Here is a 23,994-nt window from a genome sequence, read left to right on the forward strand (position 1 = left end):
AGCAGTCGAATTTTGTAGTTATTTTTGTGCTCCGGTTACTACCCGAAACCCGAAGTTACGTAGTGCCAGTAAAAGCGATACAGACCACGTCAGGCTATGGCAGACGTGTCTTTTAACCGATTGTTAGTCGATGTACCATCACAAGGGTCTTGGAAATATATTATGAAGGTTGAAAAACTGCATAGTGTTACTTTAAGGGTTTGCAGAGGTGAAAAACATAAGAATGTAATGAAATGATTGATGATGCATTTGCAAGTAGATACACTACAGAGGAGATTTATGTCCATTAGGTGTGTGTGTGTGTGTGTGTGTGTGTGTGTGTGTGTGTGTGTGTGTGTGTGTGTGTGTGTGTGTGTGTGTGTGTGTGTGTGTGTGTGTGCGCGTGTGTGTGTGTACCAATAGGTGGATAAAAAGATGCCTAATATCACTGTGAGCAGATTATTTTTTATTAATGTGATGTCCAACAGTCCTGCAGTGACACCTACTGAACACCCTGAAGACATTTTATTTTACTGCATAGATAATTAGGCCTATATTTAGGACCACTGCATTTTTTTTATATAATTCATATGAATTCTTCAAATTCTCATTCTCATTACTTCTGTAAAAAAATGAAATAAATACATAAAAAGACAATATCTCGCATTTGTGAGGGTAGTGAGGCTGATATACAATATATAACAAAACCTTTCATCAAAGTTATACATGAATTTTGTAAAATACCCGACAAATAACAACACCTGTTCTTGTCTTATAGGACAACTTTGATGAACCTTTTTGATCCACTTCAAATGTTGACTACGGTACATGTATATAACAGTAAAATAATAGTTTAAATTATCAAGTGACCATTCCTCTATTCTGCTAAATTATAGTAAAAGTACTTATGAGTTGAGTTTCAAAATAAACTGGAAAAGCATATTGTTAGCTTAAATGTTTTAGTCTAATCGCTTATACGTATTACTAATGTTTTGACAGTCAAATTATATGAGCTGGCATATTAGGTGAGGAACCGAATATAAATGTTTGGTATTTTATCTCCACAAGACACATATGCTCACATGGTCACTCATCGTATAATTACTTGATATATAACAATAAACCTTTTCCTTATTTGTGCCTTATTACAATTCAGTTTATAAAATGTGTAATTTCCACAATTCACATTAAATTCACATTTATATGCTATTAACCTCAAACTTTACAACAAAATCACACACTCTACAAAACCAATTTAACTAATTTAAACTCTAGCCTAAATATAGACAGACAGACAGACAGACAGACAGACAGACATGAAGATAGATAGATAGATAGATAGATAGATAGATAGATAGATAGATAGATAGATAGATAGATAGATAGATAGATAGATAGATAGATAGTTTCTTCCTTGTCAAAGTGAAAATGAAAAACCACAACCGGTCCTTCCCTCAACAATGTCTTATCCTTTTGTGATTCGATATCTATCAATGATTTTGTACTTGTACTTGTCGGCCAACGGATTTTCGTTTTGAAAGGAAAAAAACAAAAACAAAAAACGTCCAGTTTCCCAATTACCATTAGTAAATAGGAAAACAAAAAACGGAAAACAACCCATTATTTGTTTTGTTTTTTATATTAAAAAACGGAAAACGAAAAACAATCTCGTTATCCGATTGTCCTTCATGTGTTTATAGCCAAGCGTTTCAAAATATCCGAGGTTTTGCCGTTCTTGTTGCATTTACAAGGCTTTAACCAGCAGATGTCCTCAGTGTGTGAGAGTTTTGTGGTTTGGACACAGTTTTGAAAATCCTTATTCACTACTACAGTGTAATATTATTTCAAAGATAAAACTTTATTTTTAGAGGAGTGGTGGCAAAGAGGTGCTTGGCTAGTGCTGCACACACGATGGATACAAATGGTTGTTTTGGAGTTATTATGATCTCTGCACCAAATTCAACTTTGATTGTGTGAAAAAAGATCATGAAAGTCATTAGAAGTGTTCCTTTACCAATAAGTATGTTAAAAGTGTGTTTTTTTCAATGTAATTTGGTTAATCCATTTTGGAATGAGGTGCTTAATTGAATAAAACAAACCCCCCGCCCCATCTATTACTTGGGATATGGTGACATTTTGAGTACCTTTGGAGGACGGTTTTTATATTGAAGCTATTTCTTATTTTATATTTTATTCACACATGTAAAGTATGATTTTGTTTAACCCCAAAGTGTTTGTGTATTTTATAGGCTATATAATAATTGTTAGTGCCAGGCTGTGAAGTCTTATAGTTTCACTTACATTTGCCTGTTATGTTAATGTTGGAATGCAAAAAACAACAACAACAAAAAAACTATGAATCGAGCGCAGATCAGATGCGGTGGCTTGGATGGCCAGGTGTACTAGTGGATGCCAGAGCAGATCGTTGTGAGGTAATATGCAAATGCCAGGCGCGCTAGCAGATGTCAGAGCGGGCCGATCATGGCTCTGTCGAGAGCACTCAGATGTTGTCAGAGGATTTTCTCCTGGATTCCAGTTATCATCATCTCATCTGTGGTCCTCTGGTCTTATTACGCCTATGTCTTTGAGCTGTGCTTCGGTAAGATTTCACTGTTGACCATTTATGCCTTTTAATTCGCTTTTGGTTCTTGTTTGTATAATACAAGGAAGTCTCGTGTTTATACAATGGTTCGCCCGTTTATTATTATGTGCTATTATTATACAAAATATTACATTTTGAGTCATTGTATCCGCTGTTAAAGCTGTGTCGTAGCGTTGTTTACTTGGGCTGTGTCTTCAAACATATTGAATTGTTACCTGCCTAGAAACCATACAGCATCATAGTGTGTGAATAATCCCTGTGAGGCCATGATTTCAGTGCTTTTTGCCTAATTTCTGCTGCTTCACGACACTGATCCTGATTGATTATTTTTCTGTTTTTCAGTTACTCTCAGTAATAATCTGGAGAGGGGTAAGTGAACTTCAGTCATTGCTATTAGACAAAACCCCGCCTTCTTGATCTACGAATGGGCTTTTATCTAAAACGTGGAAGTGGAAATATCATTTTCATGTTCTCTCAGTTGAACTGGGCTGCAACATCAACAAAGTGCAGAAAACAGAACTACACATAATGGGGTAAAAAAATGATGACATGTTAGCAGCACATTATAGTTAATCAGACTTTAGTTCATCTACTGTTGCATATACACTTAGTCTCTATAGTCTCTAACTGACTTAGTTATGTCCAGTTCAGTCTCAAAGAAAGAAAAAAATCATATGACTAATTTGACTTGAATAAGCAGTTTATGCAACTGTGGTTACACTGTGGTCCACAATCACAAAAACACCAGCTGATTCAAAGTCATTGCAAAACAACAACATAAAAACAGTTTGCAGTTGAGCCTAGGGCTGCGTTTACACTGCAAGTCTTAATGCACAGATCCGATCTTTTGACCATAGCTGATTTTTTGGACCGCCTGTTTACATTCACTTAGATATCTGTGTTTACATTAGTTACACCCAAAATTATGTTAGACCCTCTGGTTTTGAAAGGTTATGCTATTAAAATTATTTATAATTCATGTCCTGTGGCCATGATTATTTGCCAGCATTGACAAGATAACAGCTGTCATGGATGTTTTGCAGCAAAAAAATCGGACAGAACGGATATAGACCGGAAAATAAAAAAAATAAAATAATAAATAATAAATAATAAAAAGAAATATCTTTGTGGGAAACGTATCGCCCTCGCCTTGTGGTGGCTTGTAATTTAAAGGGGAAACGGATATGCGTGTTTGGACGTAGGTCAGATGTCCAGGTATCGGATATAATAGCCTAGCCTATCTGATTTAAAACCACATTTGGAAGTGGCTCAGATCGGATGGCAAAAAAAATTGGATCTTGTGCAGATTTGGTCTGTTTACACGTGTGCAACAAATTCCAGATGTGAGTAAAAAATCTGATTTTTTGTGCCAGTGTAAACACTGTGTAAAGCCCTAGTTCATATACACCCTCATTGGTCGTATGCTGTTTAACTTGAGCATCTATCAACTTATGACCCAAATGTAATGACATATCATGACTTTTACTAGTGATAACATGTGTGTGTTTTTTCACAGTGGCCTATTTGTTGATATTCCATGTGTGCTTTATAATGTTTTGGTGGACATATTGGAAGGCCATCTTTACTCCACCATCTACACCGTCTAAAAAGGTGCTTGTGATTTATGTTCTTTGACAGCGATTCATGAGTTAGCTAGTTGTCTTAAATAGTGCTTGTGAGAATCCGAATGTGGCAATGCCAGTCATATTTTACTCCATGTAACTTAATTTTTACATTACTTCATATTTTTTTGCATTATTGTTATAATTTGCCCCTGTATTGTCTCACATCATCTACCATGTGACTAGTTTAGCTAACTAACTGAGTTGATTAGCATGGACACTTTTCTCCTCTACTAACACCTTATGCAGTTCCTCTTTCCCTGCCGCAGTCACCTTTGGCTTGCTTACTGGCAGTTTAAAGACAAATATATTATTAAGGTATCATTTTCTGAAGACCTTACAGAATTTGAGACTTTATTATAGATTTATTATATTTTTTTTATATTGCTCTTTTCACAATGGCCATTGATTCTAAGCAGCTTTACCAACACAAAAAAAAAAAAAAAAAAAAAAATATATATATATATATATCATTTTCATTCAAAGTATGAATGGCTATAGCCTGAAAGGTCTGATTTACGCACTATTACAACAGTCATTGTTTTTTTTTTCACCATGACATTTGAGTTCACAATTTTAATGTTGTTTTTTTGTGGCAGGCTAAAGACTAAGGCCAGTCTTATGTCTTTAGTCCACCAAAGCGTTTTTTCACGCAGCTGACGTATATTTCCAATTGTTTTCAATGGGAGCGCCGCGTTTTTAAAACGCCATGAGCGCCACGAGGCGCTGAACGTTTTTTCACGCTGAAGCGCTGAGCGTCCGACGTTTTTTACTGGTCGCCGAGAGTTGAAGAATGTTCAACTTTGGGTAAAACGCAGCGCTCATCACTGCCACTTTTTACCCAACCGTCCAATCACAGTGGAGGAGGGGCGGGACAAATACCACACCAACCAACCGCCACATTCTGCTTGTTCAACGTCAACAGAAGACAACAACAAGCATAACGGAACAAAATAATTTAAAACAAGAGCAATAGAAAATACGTTACATTCTATCGACATTTTAATATAGAGACAACACAGTAACAAAATATGTGTGAAATGAGATACTAGTAACAGTTTCGGGGATAATCCGTATCATAACAAGCAAAGTATCTCAACTGAAAAAAAATGCAATGCTGCAAAAACGCTCTCAAGCGCCCACAGCTAGGCGTTTTCAGCAGTCAGAGCGCCCAGCATTTTCAGCTGGCTAAAAACGCTTTGATGGACACACGGCCTAATCACAGACTGTTAATCATTGAGTAAAAATATGTTTGGTTCAGGTTTGAAATTCATTATCTTTTATTATAAGCTATGTAGTCTAATATCATAGTAGGCCTGAAAAAAATCGTAATGATGCTCTAATAAGTCTTCAGTTTCTTCATTCATATGTTTGTTAAACTTTGAAATGGTCTGTGCTCTAGTTCCAGTTATCATACACTGATAAAGAAAGATATGAGATGGAAGAGAGACCGGATGTTCAGAAGCAGATTCTCGCTGATATTGCCAAGAAACTTCCCATCTTTACACGCGCTCAGTCTGGAGGTACACAGAGCACACACACCTGTCTTTAATGTGTTCATTTCCACAGCAGCTGCAGCTATGTAGTCATTTAGCAGAATGTTTGCCAGTCAAACATGTGATCGGATGTGAAGGCGGGCAGCTGATCTCCTTTATCTCCATGTCTTCAGCTATCAGGTTCTGTGATCGCTGTCAGGTGATAAAGCCAGACCGCTGTCACCACTGCTCCGTGTGTGAAACGTAAGTCTAGCACCACAACAATCCCAGTTCCTGATAACAGATCTCTCTACACAAAACCTTATTTTAATTAAAGTTACAGGCTGCAGTTGAACAAAATGACCTGTAATCACTGTGTCTTTTTTCCCACGTGTTTTTATAGATGTGTTTTGAAAATGGATCATCATTGTCCATGGTATATAAACATTTATTATATTATGAATCAAGTAATTTATTGTTTTCAGTACTGTTAGGTACACTATGTAACTTTTTTTGTTAAAAATGAACTCTTGAATTCTTCTTCCAAAACGTATTTTTGTTTTACCTCGATTCACTATGATAAGCCTATAATAAGTGTTTATATTTTAGACCTGATGGGAGGGTTTTCACTGGGAAATTCCCTACATATGTCAATCGCCCGTGTGTGTCTCGTCTTATCCATAAATAGAGTAATGTCGTTCTGGCTGCTTTGCTGCATGTCTGGTGTGGGAGTGGCAGAGGTTTGTTGACTGTATGTGTGCGTGCATGCATGTGCATGCGTGTCGAGTTTGGTGTGGGAGTGGCAGGGGTTTGTTGAGTGTGTGTGTGCGTGTATGGTGTGGGTGTGGCAGGGGTTTGTTGAGTGTGTGTGTGCGTGTATGGTGTGGGTGTGGCAGGGGTTTGTTGAGTGTGTGTGTGCGTGTATGGTGTGGGAGTGGCAGGGGTTTGTTGAGTGTGTGTGTGCGTGTATGGTGTGGGAGTGGCAGGGGTTTGTTGAGTGTGTGTGTGCGTGTATGGTGTGGGTGTGGCAGGGGTTTGTTGAGTGTGTGTGTGCGTGTATGGTGTGGGAGTGGCAGGGGTTTGTTGAGTGTGTGTGTGCGTGTATGGTGTGGGAGTGGCAGGGGTTTGTTGAGTGTGTGTGTGCGTGTATGGTGTGGGAGTGGCAGGGGTTTGTTGAGTGTGTGTGTGCGTGTATGGTGTGGGAGTGGCAGGGGTTTGTTGAGTGTGTGTGTGCATGTATGTGTGGGAGTGGCAGGGGTTTGTTGAGTGTGTGTGTGCGTGTATGGTGTGGGAGTGGCAGGGGTTTGTTGAGTGTGTGTGTGCGTGTATGGTGTGGGAGTGGCAGGGGTTTGTTGAGTGTGTGTGTGCGTGTATGGTGTGGGAGTGGCAGGGGTTTGTTGAGTGTGTGTGTGCGTGTATGGTGTGGGAGTGGCAGGGGTTTGTTGAGTGTGTGTGTGCGTGTATGGTGTGGGAGTGGCAGGGGTTTGTTGAGTGTGTGTGTGCGTGTATGGTGTGGGAGTGGCAGGGGTTTGTTGAGTGTGTGTGTGCGTGTATGGTGTGGGAGTGGCAGGGGTTTGTTGAGTGTGTGTGTGCGTGTATGGTGTGGGAGTGGCAGGGGTTTGTTGAGTGTGTGTGTGCGTGTATGGTGTGGGAGTGGCAGGGGTTTGTTGAGTGTGTGTGTGCGTGTATGGTGTGGGAGTGGCAGGGGTTTGTTGAGTGTGTGTGTGCGTGTATGGTGTGGGAGTGGCAGGAGTTTGTTGAGTGTGTGTGTGCGTGTATGGTGTGGGAGTGGCAGGGGTTTGTTGAGTGTGTGTGTGTGCGTGTATGGTGTGGGAGTGGCAGGGGTTTGTTGAGTGTGTGTGTGTGCGTGTATGGTGTGGGAGTGGCAGGGGTTTGTTGAGTGTGTGTGTGCGTGTATGGTGTGGGAGTGGCAGGGGTTTGTTGAGTGTGTGTGTGCGTGTATGGTGTGGGAGTGGCAGGGGTTTGTTGAGTGTGTGTGTGCGTGTATGGTGTGGGAGTGGCAGGGGTTTGTTGAGTGTGTGTGGGCGTGTATGGTGTGGGAGTGGCAGGGGTTTGTTGAGTGTGTGTGTGCGTGTATGGTGTGGGAGTGGCAGGGGTTTGTTGAGTTTGTGTGTGCGTGTATGGTGTGGGAGTCGCAGGGGTTTGTTGAGTGTGTGTGTGCGTGTATGGTGTGGGAGTGGCAGGGGTTTGTTGAGTGTGTGTGTGCGTGTATGGTGTGGGAGTGGCAGGGGTTTGTTGAGTGTGTGTGTGCGTGTATGGTGTGGGAGTGGCAGGGGTTTGTTGAGTGTGTGTGTGCGTGTATGGTGTGGGTGTGGCAGGGGTTTGTTGAGTGTGTGTGTGTGCGTGTATGGTGTGGGAGTGGCAGGGGTTTGTTGAGTGTGTGTGTGCGCGTGTATGGTGTGGGAGTGGCAGGGGTTTGTTGAGTGTGTGTGTGCGTGTATGGTGTGGGAGTGGCAGGGGTTTGTTGAGTGTGTGTGTGCGTGTATGGTGTGGGTGTGGCAGGGGTTTGTTGAGTGTGTGCGTGCGTGTATGGTGTGGGAGTGGCAGGGGTTTGTTGAGTGTGTGTGTGCGTGTATGGTGTGGGAGTGGCAGGGGTTTGTTGAGTGTGTGTGTGCGTGTATGGTGTGGGAGTGGCAGGGGTTTGTTGAGTGTGTGTGTGCGTGTATGGTGTGGGTGTGGCAGGGGTTTGTTGAGTGTGTGCGTGCGTGTATGGTGTGGGAGTGGCAGGGGTTTGTTGAGTGTGTGTGTGCGTGTATGGTGTGGGAGTGGCAGGGGTTTGTTGAGTGTGTGTGTGCGTGTATGGTGTGGGAGTGGCAGGGGTTTGTTGAGTGTGTGTGTGCGTGTATGGTGTGGGAGTGGCAGGGGTTTGTTGAGTGTGTGTGTGCGTGTATGGTGTGGGAGTGGCAGGGGTTTGTTGAGTGTGTGTGTGTGCGTGTATGGTGTGGGAGTGGCAGGGGTTTGTTGAGTGTGTGTGTGCATTTATGGTGTGGGAGTGGCAGGGGTTTGTTGAGTGTGTGTGTGCGTGTATGGTGTGGGAGTGGCAGGGGTTTGTTGAGTGTGTGTGTGCGTGTATGGTGTGGGAGTGGCAGGGGTTTGTTGAGTGTGTGTGTGCGTGTATGGTGTGGGAGTGGCAGGGGTTTGTTGAGTGTGTGTGTGCGTGTATGGTGTGGGAGTGGCAGGGGTTTGTTGAGTGTGTGTGTGCGTGTATGGTGTGGGAGTGGCAGGGGTTTGTTGAGTGTGTGTGTGCGTGTATGGTGTGGGTGTGGCAGGGGTTTGTTGAGTGTGTGCGTGCGTGTATGGTGTGGGAGTGGCAGGGGTTTGTTGAGTGTGTGTGTGCGTGTATGGTGTGGGAGTGGCAGGGGTTTGTTGAGTGTGTGTGTGTGCGTGTATGGTGTGGGAGTGGCAGGGGTTTGTTGAGTGTGTGTGTGTGCATGTATGGTGTGGGAGTGGCAGGGGTTTGTTGAGTGTGTGTGTGCATGTATGGTGTGGGAGTGGCAGGGGTTTGTTGAGTGTGTGTGTGCGTGTATGGTGTGGGTGTGGCAGGGGTTTGTTGAGTGTGTGTGTGCGTGTATGGTGTGGGAGTGGCAGGGGTTTGTTGAGTGTGTGTGTGCGTGTATGGTGTGGGAGTGGCAGGGGTTTGTTGAGTGTGTGTGTGCGTGTATGGTGTGGGAGTGGCAGGGGTTTGTTGAGTGTGTGTGTGCGTGTATGGTGTGGGAGTGGCAGGGGTTTGTTGAGTGTGTGTGTGCGTGTATGGTGTGGGAGTGGCAGGGGTTTGTTGAGTGTGTGTGTGCGTGTATGGTGTGGGAGTGGCAGGGGTTTGTTGAGTGTGTGTGTGCGTGTATGGTGTGGGAGTGGCAGGGGTTTGTTGAGTGTGTGTGTGCGTGTATGGTGTGGGAGTGGCAGGGGTTTGTTGAGTGTGTGTGTGCGTGTATGGTGTGGGAGTGGCAGGGGTTTGTTGAGTGTGTGTGTGCGTGTATGGTGTGGGAGTGGCAGGGGTTTGTTGAGTGTGTGTGTGCGTGTATGGGGTGGGAGTGGCAGGGGTTTGTTGAGTGTGTGTGTGCGTGTATGGGGTGGGAGTGGCAGGGGTTTGTTGAGTGTGTGTGTGCGTGTATGGTGTGGGAGTGGCAGGGGTTTGTTGAGTGTGTGTGTGCGTGTATGGTGTGGGAGTGGCAGGGGTTTGTTGAGTGTGTGTGTGCGTGTATGGTGTGGGAGTGGCAGGGGTTTGTTGAGTGTGTGTGTGCATGTATGTGTGGGAGTGGCAGGGGTTTGTTGAGTGTGTGTGTGCGTGTATGGTGTGGGAGTGGCAGGGGTTTGTTGAGTGTGTGTGTGCGTGTATGGTGTGGGAGTGGCAGGGGTTTGTTGAGTGTGTGTGTGCGTGTATGGTGTGGGAGTGGCAGGGGTTTGTTGAGTGTGTGTGTGCGTGTATGGTGTGGGAGTGGCAGGGGTTTGTTGAGTGTGTGTGTGCGTGTATGGTGTGGGAGTGGCAGGGGTTTGTTGAGTGTGTGTGTGCGTGTATGGTGTGGGAGTGGCAGGGGTTTGTTGAGTGTGTGTGTGCGTGTATGGTGTGGGAGTGGCAGGGGTTTGTTGAGTGTGTGCGTGCGTGTATGGTGTGGGAGTGGCAGGGGTTTGTTGAGTGTGTGTGTGCGTGTATGTGTGGGAGTGGCAGGGGTTTGTTGAGTGTGTGTGTGCATGTATGGTGTGGGAGTGGCAGGGGTTTGTTGAGTGTGTGTGTGCGTGTATGGTGTGGGAGTGGCAGGGGTTTGTTGAGTGTGTGTGTGCATGTATGGTGTGGGAGTGGCAGGGGTTTGTTGAGTGTGTGTGTGCGTGTATGTGTGGGAGTGGCAGGGGTTTGTTGAGTGTGTGTGTGCATGTATGGTGTGGGAGTGGCAGGGGTTTGTTGAGTGTGTGTGTGCGTGTATGGTGTGGGAGTGGCAGGGGTTTGTTGAGTGTGTGTGTGCGTGTATGGTGTGGGAGTGGCAGGGGTTTGTTGAGTGTGTGTGTGCGTGTATGGTGTGGGAGTGGCAGGGGTTTGTTGAGTGTGTGTGGGCGTGTATGGTGTGGGAGTGGCAGGGGTTTGTTGAGTGTGTGTGTGCGTGTATGGTGTGGGAGTGGCAGGGGTTTGTTGAGTGTGTGTGTGCGCGTGTATGGTGTGGGAGTGGCAGGGGTTTGTTGAGTGTGTGTGTGCGTGTATGGTGTGGGAGTGGCAGGGGTTTGTTGAGTGTGTGTGTGCGTGTATGGTGTGGGAGTGGCAGGGGTTTGTTGAGTGTGTGTGTGCATGTATGTGTGGGAGTGGCAGGGGTTTGTTGAGTGTGTGTGTGCGTGTATGGTGTGGGAGTGGCAGGGGTTTGTTGAGTGTGTGTGTGCGTATGGTGTGGGAGTGGCAGGGGTTTGTTGAGTGTGTGCGTGCGTGTATGGTGTGGGTGTGGCAGGGGTTTGTTGAGTTTGTGTGTGCATGTATGGTGTGGGAGTGGCAGGGGTTTGTTGAGTGTGTGTGTGCGTGTATGGTGTGGGAGTGGCAGGGGTTTGTTGAGTGTGTGTGTGCGTGTATGGTGTGGGAGTGGCAGGGGTTTGTTGAGTGTGTGTGTGCGTGTATGGTGTGGGAGTGGCAGGGGTTTGTTGAGTGTGTGTGTGCGTGTATGGTGTGGGAGTGGCAGGGGTTTGTTGAGTGTGTGTGTGCGTGTATGGTGTGGGAGTGGCAGGGGTTTGTTGAGTGTGTGTGTGCGTGTATGGTGTGGGAGTGGCAGGGGTTTGTTGAGTGGCAGGGGTTTGTTGAGTGTGTGTGTGCGTGTATGGTGTGGGAGTGGCAGGGGTTTGTTGAGTGTGTGTGTGCGTGTATGGTGTGGGAGTGGCAGGGGTTTGTTGAGTGTGTGTGTGCGTGTATGGTGTGGGAGTGGCAGGGGTTTGTTGAGTGGCAGGGGTTTGTTGAGTGTGTGTGTGCGTGTATGGTGTGGGAGTGGCAGGGGTTTGTTGAGTGTGTGTGTGCGTGTATGGTGTGGGAGTGGCAGGGGTTTGTTGAGTGTGTGTGTGCGCGTGTATGGTGTGGGAGTGGCAGGGGTTTGTTGAGTGTGTGTGTGCGTGTATGGTGTGGGAGTGGCAGGGGTTTGTTGAGTGTGTGTGTGCGTGTATGGTGTGGGAGTGGCAGGGGTTTGTTGAGTGTGTGTGTGCATGTATGTGTGGGAGTGGCAGGGGTTTGTTGAGTGTGTGTGTGCGTGTATGGTGTGGGAGTGGCAGGGGTTTGTTGAGTGTGTGTGTGCGTATGGTGTGGGAGTGGCAGGGGTTTGTTGAGTGTGTGCGTGCGTGTATGGTGTGGGTGTGGCAGGGGTTTGTTGAGTTTGTGTGTGCATGTATGGTGTGGGAGTGGCAGGGGTTTGTTGAGTGTGTGTGTGCGTGTATGGTGTGGGAGTGGCAGGGGTTTGTTGAGTGTGTGTGTGCGTGTATGGTGTGGGAGTGGCAGGGGTTTGTTGAGTGTGTGTGTGCGTGTATGGTGTGGGAGTGGCAGGGGTTTGTTGAGTGTGTGTGTGCGTGTATGGTGTGGGAGTGGCAGGGGTTTGTTGAGTGTGTGTGTGCGTGTATGGTGTGGGAGTGGCAGGGGTTTGTTGAGTGGCAGGGGTTTGTTGAGTGTGTGTTAGGGGTGTGCCATATCATACCGTCCACGATAATACCGGTATACATTTTTACATGATAAAAAAAGTGTCATATCGCGATATCAATGATATAGCGACGGGATGACGTATGGCACATTTACGTTCCCTAGCACGCACAACAACAACACCTGTCTGAGTGCGAAAGCAGCCTGTCAGCCTCCGATGACAATTTAGCAATTTCACAAACAGCTTGAGTGTTCAGCGGGGCCGCCGACGCGCGTCTTCTCTCACGCGCGTTTAGGAGCGCTGAATGGTCTCTTGCACAATCTAGCCATCAGTGCATCGTAACTATCCAGTAAGCTACTCGCGCACTCTCTGAGAGAGTTGCACTGCGTGCATACATAGAGTAGCCTACAGCTCGCGAGAAACTAAAGTTATTTTTCGCGGATTATATCGGTTTAATGGGGGGAAAAACACAAAATTGTGTAAAACTTCCGGTCTTGGTAAGTATACTCATAAACACAGTCGGTTATGAATAAAACGCATGTGACAGTGTGAGAGACAGTATAATGAAAACAGCAATGGATCCGTGCACTAGCTGTAAAAGTGACAGCAGCCATAGGCTATGCGTCTGTAATTAATGTTGTCGTCAAAACAACAAAAGATAGCTTTAATTGTAATGAATGAGAATTATTAGCCTATGTATTTAATTTAATCAGGAAACAGAACTAAAAGACTGTGTTATTTTACATTTGATTACTTTATTATGTTTCTGTAGTATTTCTGAATACTGGTGTTAGACCTACACACATTTAACATTTAATTCAAAGATTGAAATCAAGCTTCCTTGTGTTGTGTAAACTCTTAACAACAAAATTACCACATTGTAAAAACGGAATGAGTGAGCAAACATTTAGGCGAGATAAACATAATAAGAAAATTTTCAACAACAACAAAAAAAATGTCTATATCGTCATAAATATCATTATCGCAAATATTCTTGAAATATTGTGATAGAATTTTGAGGCTATATCGCCCACCCCTAGTGTGTGTGTGCGTGTATGGTGTGGGAGTGGCAGGGGTTTGTTGAGTGTGTGTGTGTGTGCGTGTATGGTGTGGGAGTGGCAGGGGTTTGTTGAGTGTGTGTGTGCGTGTATGGTGTGGGAGTGGCAGGGGTTTGTTGAGTGTGTGTGTGCATGTATGGTGTGGGAGTGGCAGGGGTTTGTTGAGTGTGTGTGTGCGTGTATGGTGTGGGAGTTGCAGTGGTTTGTTGAGTGTGTGTGTGCGTGTATGGTGGGGGAGTTGCAGGGGTTTGTTGAGTGTGTGTGTGCGTGTATGGTGTGGGAGTGGCAGGGGTTTGTTGAGTGTGTGTGTGTGTGTGTGTATGGTGTGGGAGTGGCAGGGGTTTGTTGAGTGTGTGTGTGTGTGTGTGTATGGTGTGGGAGTGGCAGGGGTTTGTTGAGTGTGTGTGTCCGTACGTGTGCGTGTATGGTGTGGGAGTGGCAGGGGTTTGTTGAGTGTGTGTGTGCATGTATGGTGTGGGAGTGGCAGGGGTTTGTTGAGTGTGTGTGTGCGTGTATGGTGTGGGAGTTGCAGGGGTTTGTTGAGTGTGTGTGTGCGTGTATGGTGTGGGAGTTGCAGGGGTTTGTTGAGTGTGTGTGTGCGTGTATGGTGTGGGAGTGGCAGGGGTTTGTTGAGTGTGTGTGTGTGTGTGTGTATGGTGTGGGAGTGGCAGGGGTTTGTTGAGTGTGTGTGTCCGTACGTGTGCGTGTTTGGTGTGGGAGTGGCAGAGGTTAGTTGAGTTTGCGTGCGCGTGTGTGTGTGTGTGCTTGTGTGTGTTTGTTTGTTCGGGGACTGGCAGAGATTAGTTGAGTGTGCGCGCGCGCGCGTGTGTGTATATATCTAATGTGTGTGTGTGGTCAGTTGTCATAATGAGCAAGAAAAGTTGATATGGAGTCGCTAAATCTTCAACCTCCGGAGAATCACCCGTTTTAAACAAACTCTGAACAGAGGACAGTGCCGGAGAAAAGAGAACGAGACAGAGCTGGTAATAAAACAAGAATCAACATCAGCTTGGCTTTAGGAGATGGAGAGAACTGAGGGATTTGAAGTGTTGTAAAAGCGAGGTGGAGATGACGGTGTTTTATTACTCAACAGGAGAGTAAGTGTTTTATTGAACAGATAAACTGTCATATGTAACTCTCTAACGTTGTAAAGCATTATCTATTGTGAAGATCATTTCATTATGGTGGTTGTGCTGGAGTTTATTCTCCAGGAAGTATCGTGTCTATTAATGGGTAAAACTACAGTAACGTCTTCAGCTAGTCAGCTTGAGATCTTTTCCATCTAAAATGTTAATTTCTCTTAAGAATAGTAATATGTTTTATAAGCAGGAGGATAACCAAAATCATCGGCACAGTCACGCAGAGCCAAAGAACAACCAAACCTAAGCTCTTCAGCAGAATGCATGCAGTTTTGTTTTTCTAAATGCTAGAGGGCCAAAAGTTACATAGTGTACCTTTAAATGTATCTCATAAGCAACAATATTATAGTTTGAAGGATCTGAAATGTTGGATATGTGACGTTTGTCTTCTGTACTCTTTAGGGTAAACAACTGTGTTGGATTCTCCAACTATAAGTTCTTTCTGCTGTTCCTGTCTTACTCCATGATCTACTGCGTCTTCATCGCATCAACAGTGTTTCAGTACTTCCTCAAGTTCTGGGTGGTGAGCAGTTTTGACTTTTAAAATCAATTGTGCTCAAATAAACTTAGGCAAGTGTTATAAACTATAAAGCGTATAGATACAGGGTTCATACGGTCATGGAAAACCTGGAAATATCAGGGAATTTAATATTTCCTGGGACTGGGGGAAAGTCATAGAGAGGCCATGGAGAAATCATGGAAGGTCATTTTTTTATATACAGTATATAGTTAATGTATTTATTTATTATGCATTGTACTAAAATATTTAATCAGATTGTTATGTTGAACTCCATTAACCCACACAGTTAAAATATCATGTTCTTTATCTTGTCTGTCCAGTTAGAGACAACAACATACTTTTACATTGTTAAGCTAATTGCCATTTAATTAGTTATTTCAGTGAAGTATGTCTCTCTTTTGCTAATTGTCACTTACTAAAATCATAATATATAATTGTTATCATAATTTGTTTGGTATTATACCAAGTCACTGAACCATTTAATTCTACATGTGTACAAGGGAATCAGGCTTACTTGTTTATTTCAGTGATGGAGTCTATAAGTGATCATTTGAGGTAAATGGATGTGAAAGGTTCCCCAATAATGTTGAATGTACTATAAATAATTATGCTGCCTTCACGTGTTATCGGAAATCTCCCAGTTTGCTCTTCTGAAGTCGCGATTACCAGCTTAATTTTTACGATAATTCCGATAACACGTGATAATTTATACAGCTGTTTATCACATCTGATTTTAATCAGTGTCTCTAATTCTCTTTCAAGTTTTGACTCCATTTAAGAACAAATTTTGATCATCCTTTGAGCTCTGCAGTGTGTTTGTTTGGATTGTATTTAGTATAAAATGTTATCAGTCAAACTGTCCTAAGCATTTATTCCCATCAATGAAATCACATAGCCGCACATTTGCAAAATAACAACACCACACCAATGCTGTTTTCTAAATGAAAGGTTAAATGTTTAGTCATGGAAATTTGGTTTTAGTTGGTCAAAAAGAGTGTGAACCCTGTAGAAAAGTAAAGTTCACAATTTGAATTAGGTGGTTCAACTTTGTAATTACCTAATTTTAAGACCTGCTAACGGCCATATGTTGTAAATTATGTTCTGATACGTAAAACCATACAATTCTAAAAACCCTAAAGGGTGACCTTTCTTTTTCACATGACTGTATGCTAGTGTACTCTTTAAAGCTAATAAACTGTAGAAGTAGATATACAAAAAAAAAATTCTCTTGAGAACGCATTAGCATTTACAATCTTAGTTGCTTGGCTGGTGCTAAAAGAATGCAATTTGAAATCTGCCATCAATAGTTCAGATCTGTATTTGCCATGTGGCTAATGACCCTAGAGCTGCAGGGAAATTAGATCATAACAGTGCTGACGGGCTGATGGCACCACACAAAAAATGAAGTCAAAAAGACCAGAAAGTAGCAAAAAGGTTGATTTGAAGAACCCTCTTTAAAAATAAATTAATGATATTGGTAAAACCTCTCAGGCCAAGTACCACCTTCAATCAAATTAGAACAGCAGTGCCCAATCCTGTTCCTGGAGATCTACCTTCGTGGAAAGTTCAGCTCCAACCCTGATCAAACACAACTGAACCAGCGAATTGAGATCTTCAGGAGCACTTGATAATTACAGACGTGTGTTGGATCAGGGTCGGATCTGAACTCTGCAGGTAGGTACATCTCCAGTAACAGGATTGGGAACCCCTGAATCAGAACAAAGTACTAGCTAGTCATCACCAATGTTCCTTCTGTTTTTAGCATTGAGCAAATACGAATCTATTTGAGCACAAGCTTAAAGGAATAGTTCACCCAAAAATGAAAACCCGCACCAAACCCGTAAGACTTTCATTCATCTTTGAAACACAAATGAATATCTTTTCATATGAACTCTGTGTGATTTCTGTCTCTTCATTAGTTGTGTTTTCATCCAAACGTGAAGCGAATCTTTTCAAAGTTCTCAAAATAACAAAAACAAAAAAACAGGGGAATTATCCATCAAGTTGTTTGAGTGGATGATGGTGGTAGTGGGAACCTAGTAACTGTAGCAATGTATGATGATAAGCGAAGGAGGAGGCGGGAACTGGCGAATGCTCAACACTTTAATATATTATCAACATAAAACACAAAATTAAAGTAAAAGCGTGTTATGCAGCACGTTTGAGCTTCAGCAAGAACTAATGAGGTTCATTCTCGTGTGTTATCAATGTTTATATGTGAATAAAAGCCTAAATGAAATCTGTTCATCATTTAAACCGATCATCTCTCTTCAGAAAATTTGGACTACAGCACTCAATTTAGAAGGATTAGTTTTACGATCTCTTTATGAACTTTTGAAAGTGTCAGTGACGTAGCTGTCAATGGAGGGACAGAAAGCTCTCAGATGTCATAAAAAATGAACAAAAGTCTTATGGGTTTGGAACGACATGTGAAGGACTGTGAACAACATTCACATGATGCCATGTTTTTATCAGCATCAATATTCCTGCAGTATTTCTCGGTCAAAAACAGTTCATTCTTGCCTACATGAAATCAGCTCACAGTGTAGGACGGACAAATGAAAGGAAAATGAAAATACTTCATTTTCTCCCCTCATGTCATTCTAAACATTTGAGCAGTAATTTTCTCTGTGGAACGCACTATTTTTTGTCCATTCAATGACAGTGTTGTTTTGGATCACATAGACTTTCATTGTTTTTGTCTATACATTCTTCAAAAGATTTTATCTTGTGGGCATACAGGTTTGAGATGACAGAATTAATAAATAATGACTATCCCTTTAAGGAGCAAGTAGAATGATATTGGCTTTTTGACGATATCCACAGTTTTTGCATGTGAATGAAGTTGTGGTGTGTGCACTTGTACATGTAGATTCAAAGAGATTATTCTTTAAAACTGTGCTCCATCATTATAACTTGGAAAAATAACACATTTTTAAATAATAAAAATGTGTATTTGTTAATTTTGTTAAACACAACTACATGTCTTTGCATTTGTTTGTTAGGGAGACCTGCCCAATGGCTCCGCCAAATTCCACGTGCTCTTCCTGTTGTTTGTGGCTCTCATGTTTTTTGTCAGTCTCATGTTCCTGTTTGGCTACCACTGTTGGTTGGTGGCTAAAAACAGATCAACGCTAGGTGAGGAAGATTTCACTTCTTTTTGTACTGAATTCCTTGATTTTCATTTATCCTTTCATTGTGTTTCTGCAAGACGTTTAAAGGTCATAGTTGTATACTGCTTGCATGACCTTTGGTTAGCAGATGTGATTTATCTGGCTCATGTTTTGTTTTTGTGGACTGTTTGACCTCCATGAACGTTTCTGTTTTCCAGAGGCGTTTTCTGCACCAGTGTTTCAGAATGGGCCTGACAGGAATGGCTTTTATCTTGGGCTCAGCAGAAACCTCCAGCAGGTGTTTGGGGAGGATAAAAAGCTCTGGTTTATTCCTGTGTTCACAAGGTGAGCTCATATCAAAACTGGTTGCACTCAAAAGCAAATGTACTGTTTGGCTCAAGCACGAACGTCACACTGGCTAGATGTATAAATGGATACAGATGTCAAAATACACAATGAAGTATGCCTAATGTAAATATTTTCCATGTGTTCTGTGTGTTTGTATGTTATAGTCAGGGTGATGGCCACTATTTCCCGCTGAGGACCCTGCGTGAATCCGAGAATCCTCTATTGGCCAATGAGGAGAAATGGTTAGAGGACGGTGGATCAGATGAAGAAAGCGCAGGTGAGATCAACAATGCATCTAGGTGATTTTAATTTATATGTTATATTTTTAAAAGCAATTAAAGCTTTCACTAAAGCTACCTATGTCATTTTGTACTTCAATGTCTTATCTGAAATACTTTGGTGCCACCAAATGTCAGTTGTAGGGATAGTTCATTCAAAAATGAAAATATTGTCTTTGTTTATTCACCCTCATGTATGCCATTCTTTCTTTTTCGAGCCACAAAAGGAAAATAAATAAAAAAATGTCCCGCTCATGCTCGTCCATATAATGGCCGTGAATATCGACCAGGATCAAAGCTTTTTAAAAAAGATCCAAACGTATCAATGCATGCGTGCCGTATATTCCAATATAATCCGTATGTTCCAATTATTGTTTTTGGGTAAACCCTTGATCAATTTCAGTCTGATTGACAAGTTACTAGGGGTTTCACGACTACTGATTTCTGCTAGTCGATTTCTCGTGGGTCATGCTTCTGCAAGTGAAAGACATGAAATGGTTCTTTTCAATAAATGTTTATTAATTCATAGCCTAATCCAACAATTACATAAGTAAACTCTCAAAACATTATAATTATGACATTACATATTTTAATTTTCGTGTAACAGAGTAAAGCCAAATAAATAGCTGTTCTTGCCTTTCATTACAGACGCATTGTCTGCTTTTAGGGGCCGTTCACATATCGCTTCTTTTGCGCGCTCAAGTTTGCTATTTCAAATGCAAGCGCGCTCATAATGGAAGCGACGTGGTCGCGGCACGCATGTGGTGCGGCGCGCTCGTTTTTCCAGGCGCGTCTATGCAGCGACATGAAAACATCTCAACGCAAGCAGGTCATGTGACAAAAACCAACCGATAAGCTTGCATTTCCGTAACAGCATCGAAAGCTCGGCCGAACAGCTGATCATAGCTGTTCACTGCGGGTTTTTATTTCGCATCTCCATAAATATATCTAGTACTAAAGCTAATGCAAGGGCTAGAAATCATTAATCCTTTGCTGATACTCCTCGTCATCATGGAGAGCACAGTTCATGGTTGCATAGCAACGACTGACGCCATGGGAGCACACGCACTTGTGGGAAGGAGATGAGCGTTTTTAGACGAGATATGTGAATGGCCTCTTACAGAGTTGGCAAATTAAGAAATCTTTGTCATCCTTGATGAAATACTTCCACACATCTGATGTGTGGTGTCTGTTGGTGATGTTTGCCATTTTGAATTCATTTATAGTTAATGGGCGCTCGAGTAGTCGATTGTTTCCAACAGCGCCGACTAGTGGTTGAAGTAGTCGATTACTCGACTAGTCTGTGCAAGCCCTACAAGTTACATTGAAAATGTTTAAAAATCACCTTTTTTCAACTTTATTAAATTCATATTATAAGTGGAGTTCAGGGAAAAATATATAGTTCATATTATAGTGTATTCCATTATTATACTGTTTAATTTTACAGAGAAAAAATGCAGTTTTTCATGGACAAGGGAATGGTACTCCTCTCAGAAAACTTACAAATAAAGATACTGTTAGATGTTTAATAGCTATTAGGAGCATAGGGATCGCTAAACAAGGGCTGAATGAACTCATTTTTGTGAAAACCTCAATTTAACCTCAACTAAAAATGTATAATGTTCGCTTGTTTTGCCTTTAGCTTGTAATTAGCCTGTGCCCATTCCCACTCAGAAAAAGACTGGATCAAAATAAATCTCTCCAATCAAATATTGTTTCAGATGAAAATGGACCTTCAGTCATTATTAGGACTGAATCATAATCACTGGAGTGGACGAACCCTTGGTGAGTATCGATTTTAGCATCACTATCACAATTAAAATGTGGACAAAGAGTTTCCCTTGCACTTAGTATCTAAGTTAAGTGTGTAACTCCTGCTCAGTTTGTACTATGGACATTAATGATACTTCAAAATGTGAATTAAATATAGTAACAGTGCAATCCTGGCAACACCTCTCAAATCTATTTCTAGTAATCTATTAAAAAACCTAATCTATTCACTTTTTTTACACTAACATTGGTTTCTTATTTATTTTACTAGTGGGACCCTTGACTGACTTGAGCATCGAGAGTGGTTAAGAAAGCACCAATCGTTGAATGAGACGACTGCATTCCAAATCCTGGACCATGAAAAGCATGTTTTTAGAGAGCCAAATATATCAGGAACAGTGAGGACTTTTCTTGTTATGGTGATTACCTAGAACTTATCATGCTGAATGTTATCAAGTATATTTTATGAAAAGGAGAGCCACAGGACAATCACTGGCATTTTCCGAGGTCATAGACCTGTTGGACTGTTTATTATCGTGCTTTGATGACAACATACGGACGCATCTCTAATCAAATTTATCAGCACATTTGGAGGTATTTCTAGAATGTTTCTGGTTGCCGAGTTTTTTTTCTCTCTCAGATAGCCTAGTTGAATGAAACCTAGAGGACCTGTCCAGATCATATTCCACCCAAAAATATATCAAAAATGTGCAAAAAAGCAAAACTTAAGTTGTTTAAACTGAAGTATTTAAACATTTTGGTAGTATTTCTTATCATGGCTTTAATATTATGTTGATTTTAATTAAAAGCATTGTATTACAATAAACAAAGTCTGTATAGCTATAATAAGAGTAACCATTGAGAATAATGAAGCTTACAGCGAATCTTAAAATGTCTGGATGCATTACAATAATGAAAATTGGGATCTCACAAAGTAAAATATGTTTATGTTATTTATTATGCACAATATCGTTCCTCAAATTTGCATTTTCTTTTCATTTTGGGGTGAATTGTGACCTAGAATAGTTTTATGACATTCACCTAATGGTGCAAACAGAAGTACAGAGAGCTCTGCCTTTGTGTGTGTGTGTGTGTGTGTGTGTGTGTGTGTGTGTGTGTGTGTGTGTGTGTGTGTGTGTGTGTGTGTGTGTGTGTGTGTGTGTGTGTGTGTGTGTGTGTGTGTGTGTGTGTGTGAGAGAGAGTCTCTGTGTGTGTGTGTGCGTGTGTGAGAGAGAGAGAGTCTCTGTTTGCGTGTGTGTGGCCACCATCAATATGAGTTTCCATATTCTGTTGGTAAGAAATCAATCATTTATCCACGGTATACTTTGGCTGGCATTTTTATGAAGCTTTTTTAATCCTTAATGACTAATTCCGACTGTTTTCCTCTGGTCAATAGAGAGCAGTCTGGATTCACCTCATTCCTTTTGCATTGTGATGCAATCTAAACACATTTTGATACCTCTCTATGTATATATTTAGGAAGAGACTGCTTGGGGTCAGTATTTATTAGGACTTCTAGCATGTAAAACCTAATACGGGATATGTTTATTACCAGGCTGTTTTCAGACTATGGGATTGTCTTGTGAGGTGATGGTGAAATAATTGCCTTGTTTTCATCTAGTACAAAAAGATATGGGATAGCAGTATGGTATTGTAAGTGGGCGAGTAATCCTTTTGAATGTTGTCCTCTTTGAAAGTTCTTGTATGTTTGTGTCCCGTTTGTGTGCCCCTTTTCAGATACTGTAATTATATACATAAATAATTGATATACCCATGATATGGTTCTCTTACGAGGATCCTTACTAGCCAATGCTTATTGATTTTTTTTTTTGCACTGACCCTAATTTTGGGGTGATTATTGCTTCCTTTGACTGTATGTGCTCAAACACTTTTACTGGAACCCATATCTACTACATGTTCAAGTCATTACATGCCAATGTCTTTCCAATGGTACAAAATATGTATTGTTAGAAAGTTCTGTTCGCTCATTAAATATCAACAATCTTTAGTTTCTTTACTTATTTGGTGATCTTCACTTCACCTAGTTTCACAGACAGGGTTTAGACTAAGCCAGGAGTAAGACTCGGATAAATTAAGACATTAGAAAGCTTTTGTAAACATGCCTAAGAAAAAAAAAAGTGATCATTATTTCTGTAATGCAGTGATCTTGAGACAAAACAACGGCTCTGACACTGTATAGTACTGAAAGATATGGGGATAATATTAAGTCACACATTATAATTGGAAAATTGCAATACTTATTTCAATATATTTGTCTTTCAAAATGTTTCAGGTTTAAAGGTCAAGGCAAAAATGTCTGATAACAGTCTTAACTAGCAAAGATTATCACACCACATGATTAATATGCATTACTCGTTCTTTCTGCCAGGACAAATTTAAAAGCTCGTTACAATACAGTTAATTATTTAACATTAGTTAATGTATTAACTAACATGAACTAACAATGAGCAATACATTTGTTACAGTATTTATTCATCTTTGTAAATGTTGGTTAATAAAACTCAAGCTGTTCATTGTTTGTTCATGTTAGTTCACAGTGCAGTAACTAAAGTTAACAAATAGTACCTTTGATTTTAATAATGTATTAGTAAATGTTGAAATTAATATTTACTAAGATTAATAAATGCTGTAGAAGTATTGTTCATTCTTAGTTCTTGTTAACTAAGGTAGTTAACTAATGAACCTTATTGTAAAGTGTTTCCCAAATTTGTAAATTACTGTTCAGATTTTTGTCTCCTATCAGAACTAAAATATTATCAAGCCCATGTATAATTAATCAAAATGAACTCAACCTCTGCTGTACATGTCCCATTTAATATTTGTCAAAAAGACAAGATTATTAGTTTTAAAAGGGAAATTTAACAAGAAATACGTAAAGCATTAAAATAGAAATAGCTATAAAGACTTAGATTTACTAAACAGGGCCAAGTAGCATGAGAGCGCTGTAGTGATGACACACACATTAAATAACACAGATGCAGCATCATTTCCATAATGACCAACTCAATATAACAATAACAGCACTAGTTTACCTTTCTGACACTAATAAAACATCTGAAAAATCTAACCTAAGTTCTCAGGATTACTTGAATATTGCAGACAGATGTTGTTTCGTGGGGTTGGGGCTGAATCTGCAGGACACTGAGTTTCCCAGCCCTGAGGAAACAACATAAGTACAATCTCCAACTACAAACTCAGATTAATGCAATTTCCACAATTAATTTGATCAAGTAATGTGATTTAGTTACATTTCTTGCATGTATTGTGCACATGGAAGTGTCTGAACCGTAGTCATATGACCTTGGCTACAGCCAAGACTGGTTGCCCACTGAAACTGAGCAGGGTTGAGTCTGGTCAGGACCTGGATTGGAGACTCCTGGGAAAACTAAGGGTGCTTCTCAATTCTTATTTTTGCATCCTCGTTTCCTTTCCTCGCGTCTCAGCTCCACCCCCTGTAG

General features: G+C 41.7%; 1 protein-coding gene across 2 annotated transcripts; it reads left to right on the top strand.

Annotated features, from left to right (window-relative positions):
* The first annotated feature begins 2,408 nt into the window (after positions 1-2,408).
* Positions 2,409-22,523, top strand: zdhhc15b (zDHHC palmitoyltransferase 15b). Of its 2 annotated transcripts, XM_077235626.1 has the most exons (12): positions 2,409-2,578; positions 2,924-2,950; positions 4,098-4,192; positions 5,606-5,726; positions 5,873-5,942; positions 6,082-6,114; positions 14,889-15,009; positions 18,012-18,144; positions 18,338-18,464; positions 18,632-18,744; positions 20,467-20,530; positions 20,787-22,523. In XM_077235626.1, exons 1-11 carry the CDS (start codon positions 2,461-2,463, stop codon positions 20,505-20,507), a joined length of 999 nt encoding a protein of 332 aa, XP_077091741.1. In that variant the 5' UTR covers positions 2,409-2,460; the 3' UTR covers positions 20,508-20,530; positions 20,787-22,523. The 2 variants fall into 2 exon arrangements, with proteins under 2 accessions (XP_077091741.1, XP_077091742.1); XM_077235627.1 differs by lacking the exon at positions 2,924-2,950 and having other exon boundaries at positions 2,436-2,578; positions 4,071-4,192.
* Positions 22,524-23,994: the final 1,471 nt, after the last annotated feature.

This window comes from Siphateles boraxobius, unplaced genomic scaffold (assembly GCF_051911475.1).
Source record: "Siphateles boraxobius isolate OS27281-9 unplaced genomic scaffold, OSU_SipBor_1 2, whole genome shotgun sequence".
In the NCBI taxonomy this organism is placed as follows: Eukaryota; Metazoa; Chordata; class Actinopteri; order Cypriniformes; family Leuciscidae; genus Siphateles; species Siphateles boraxobius.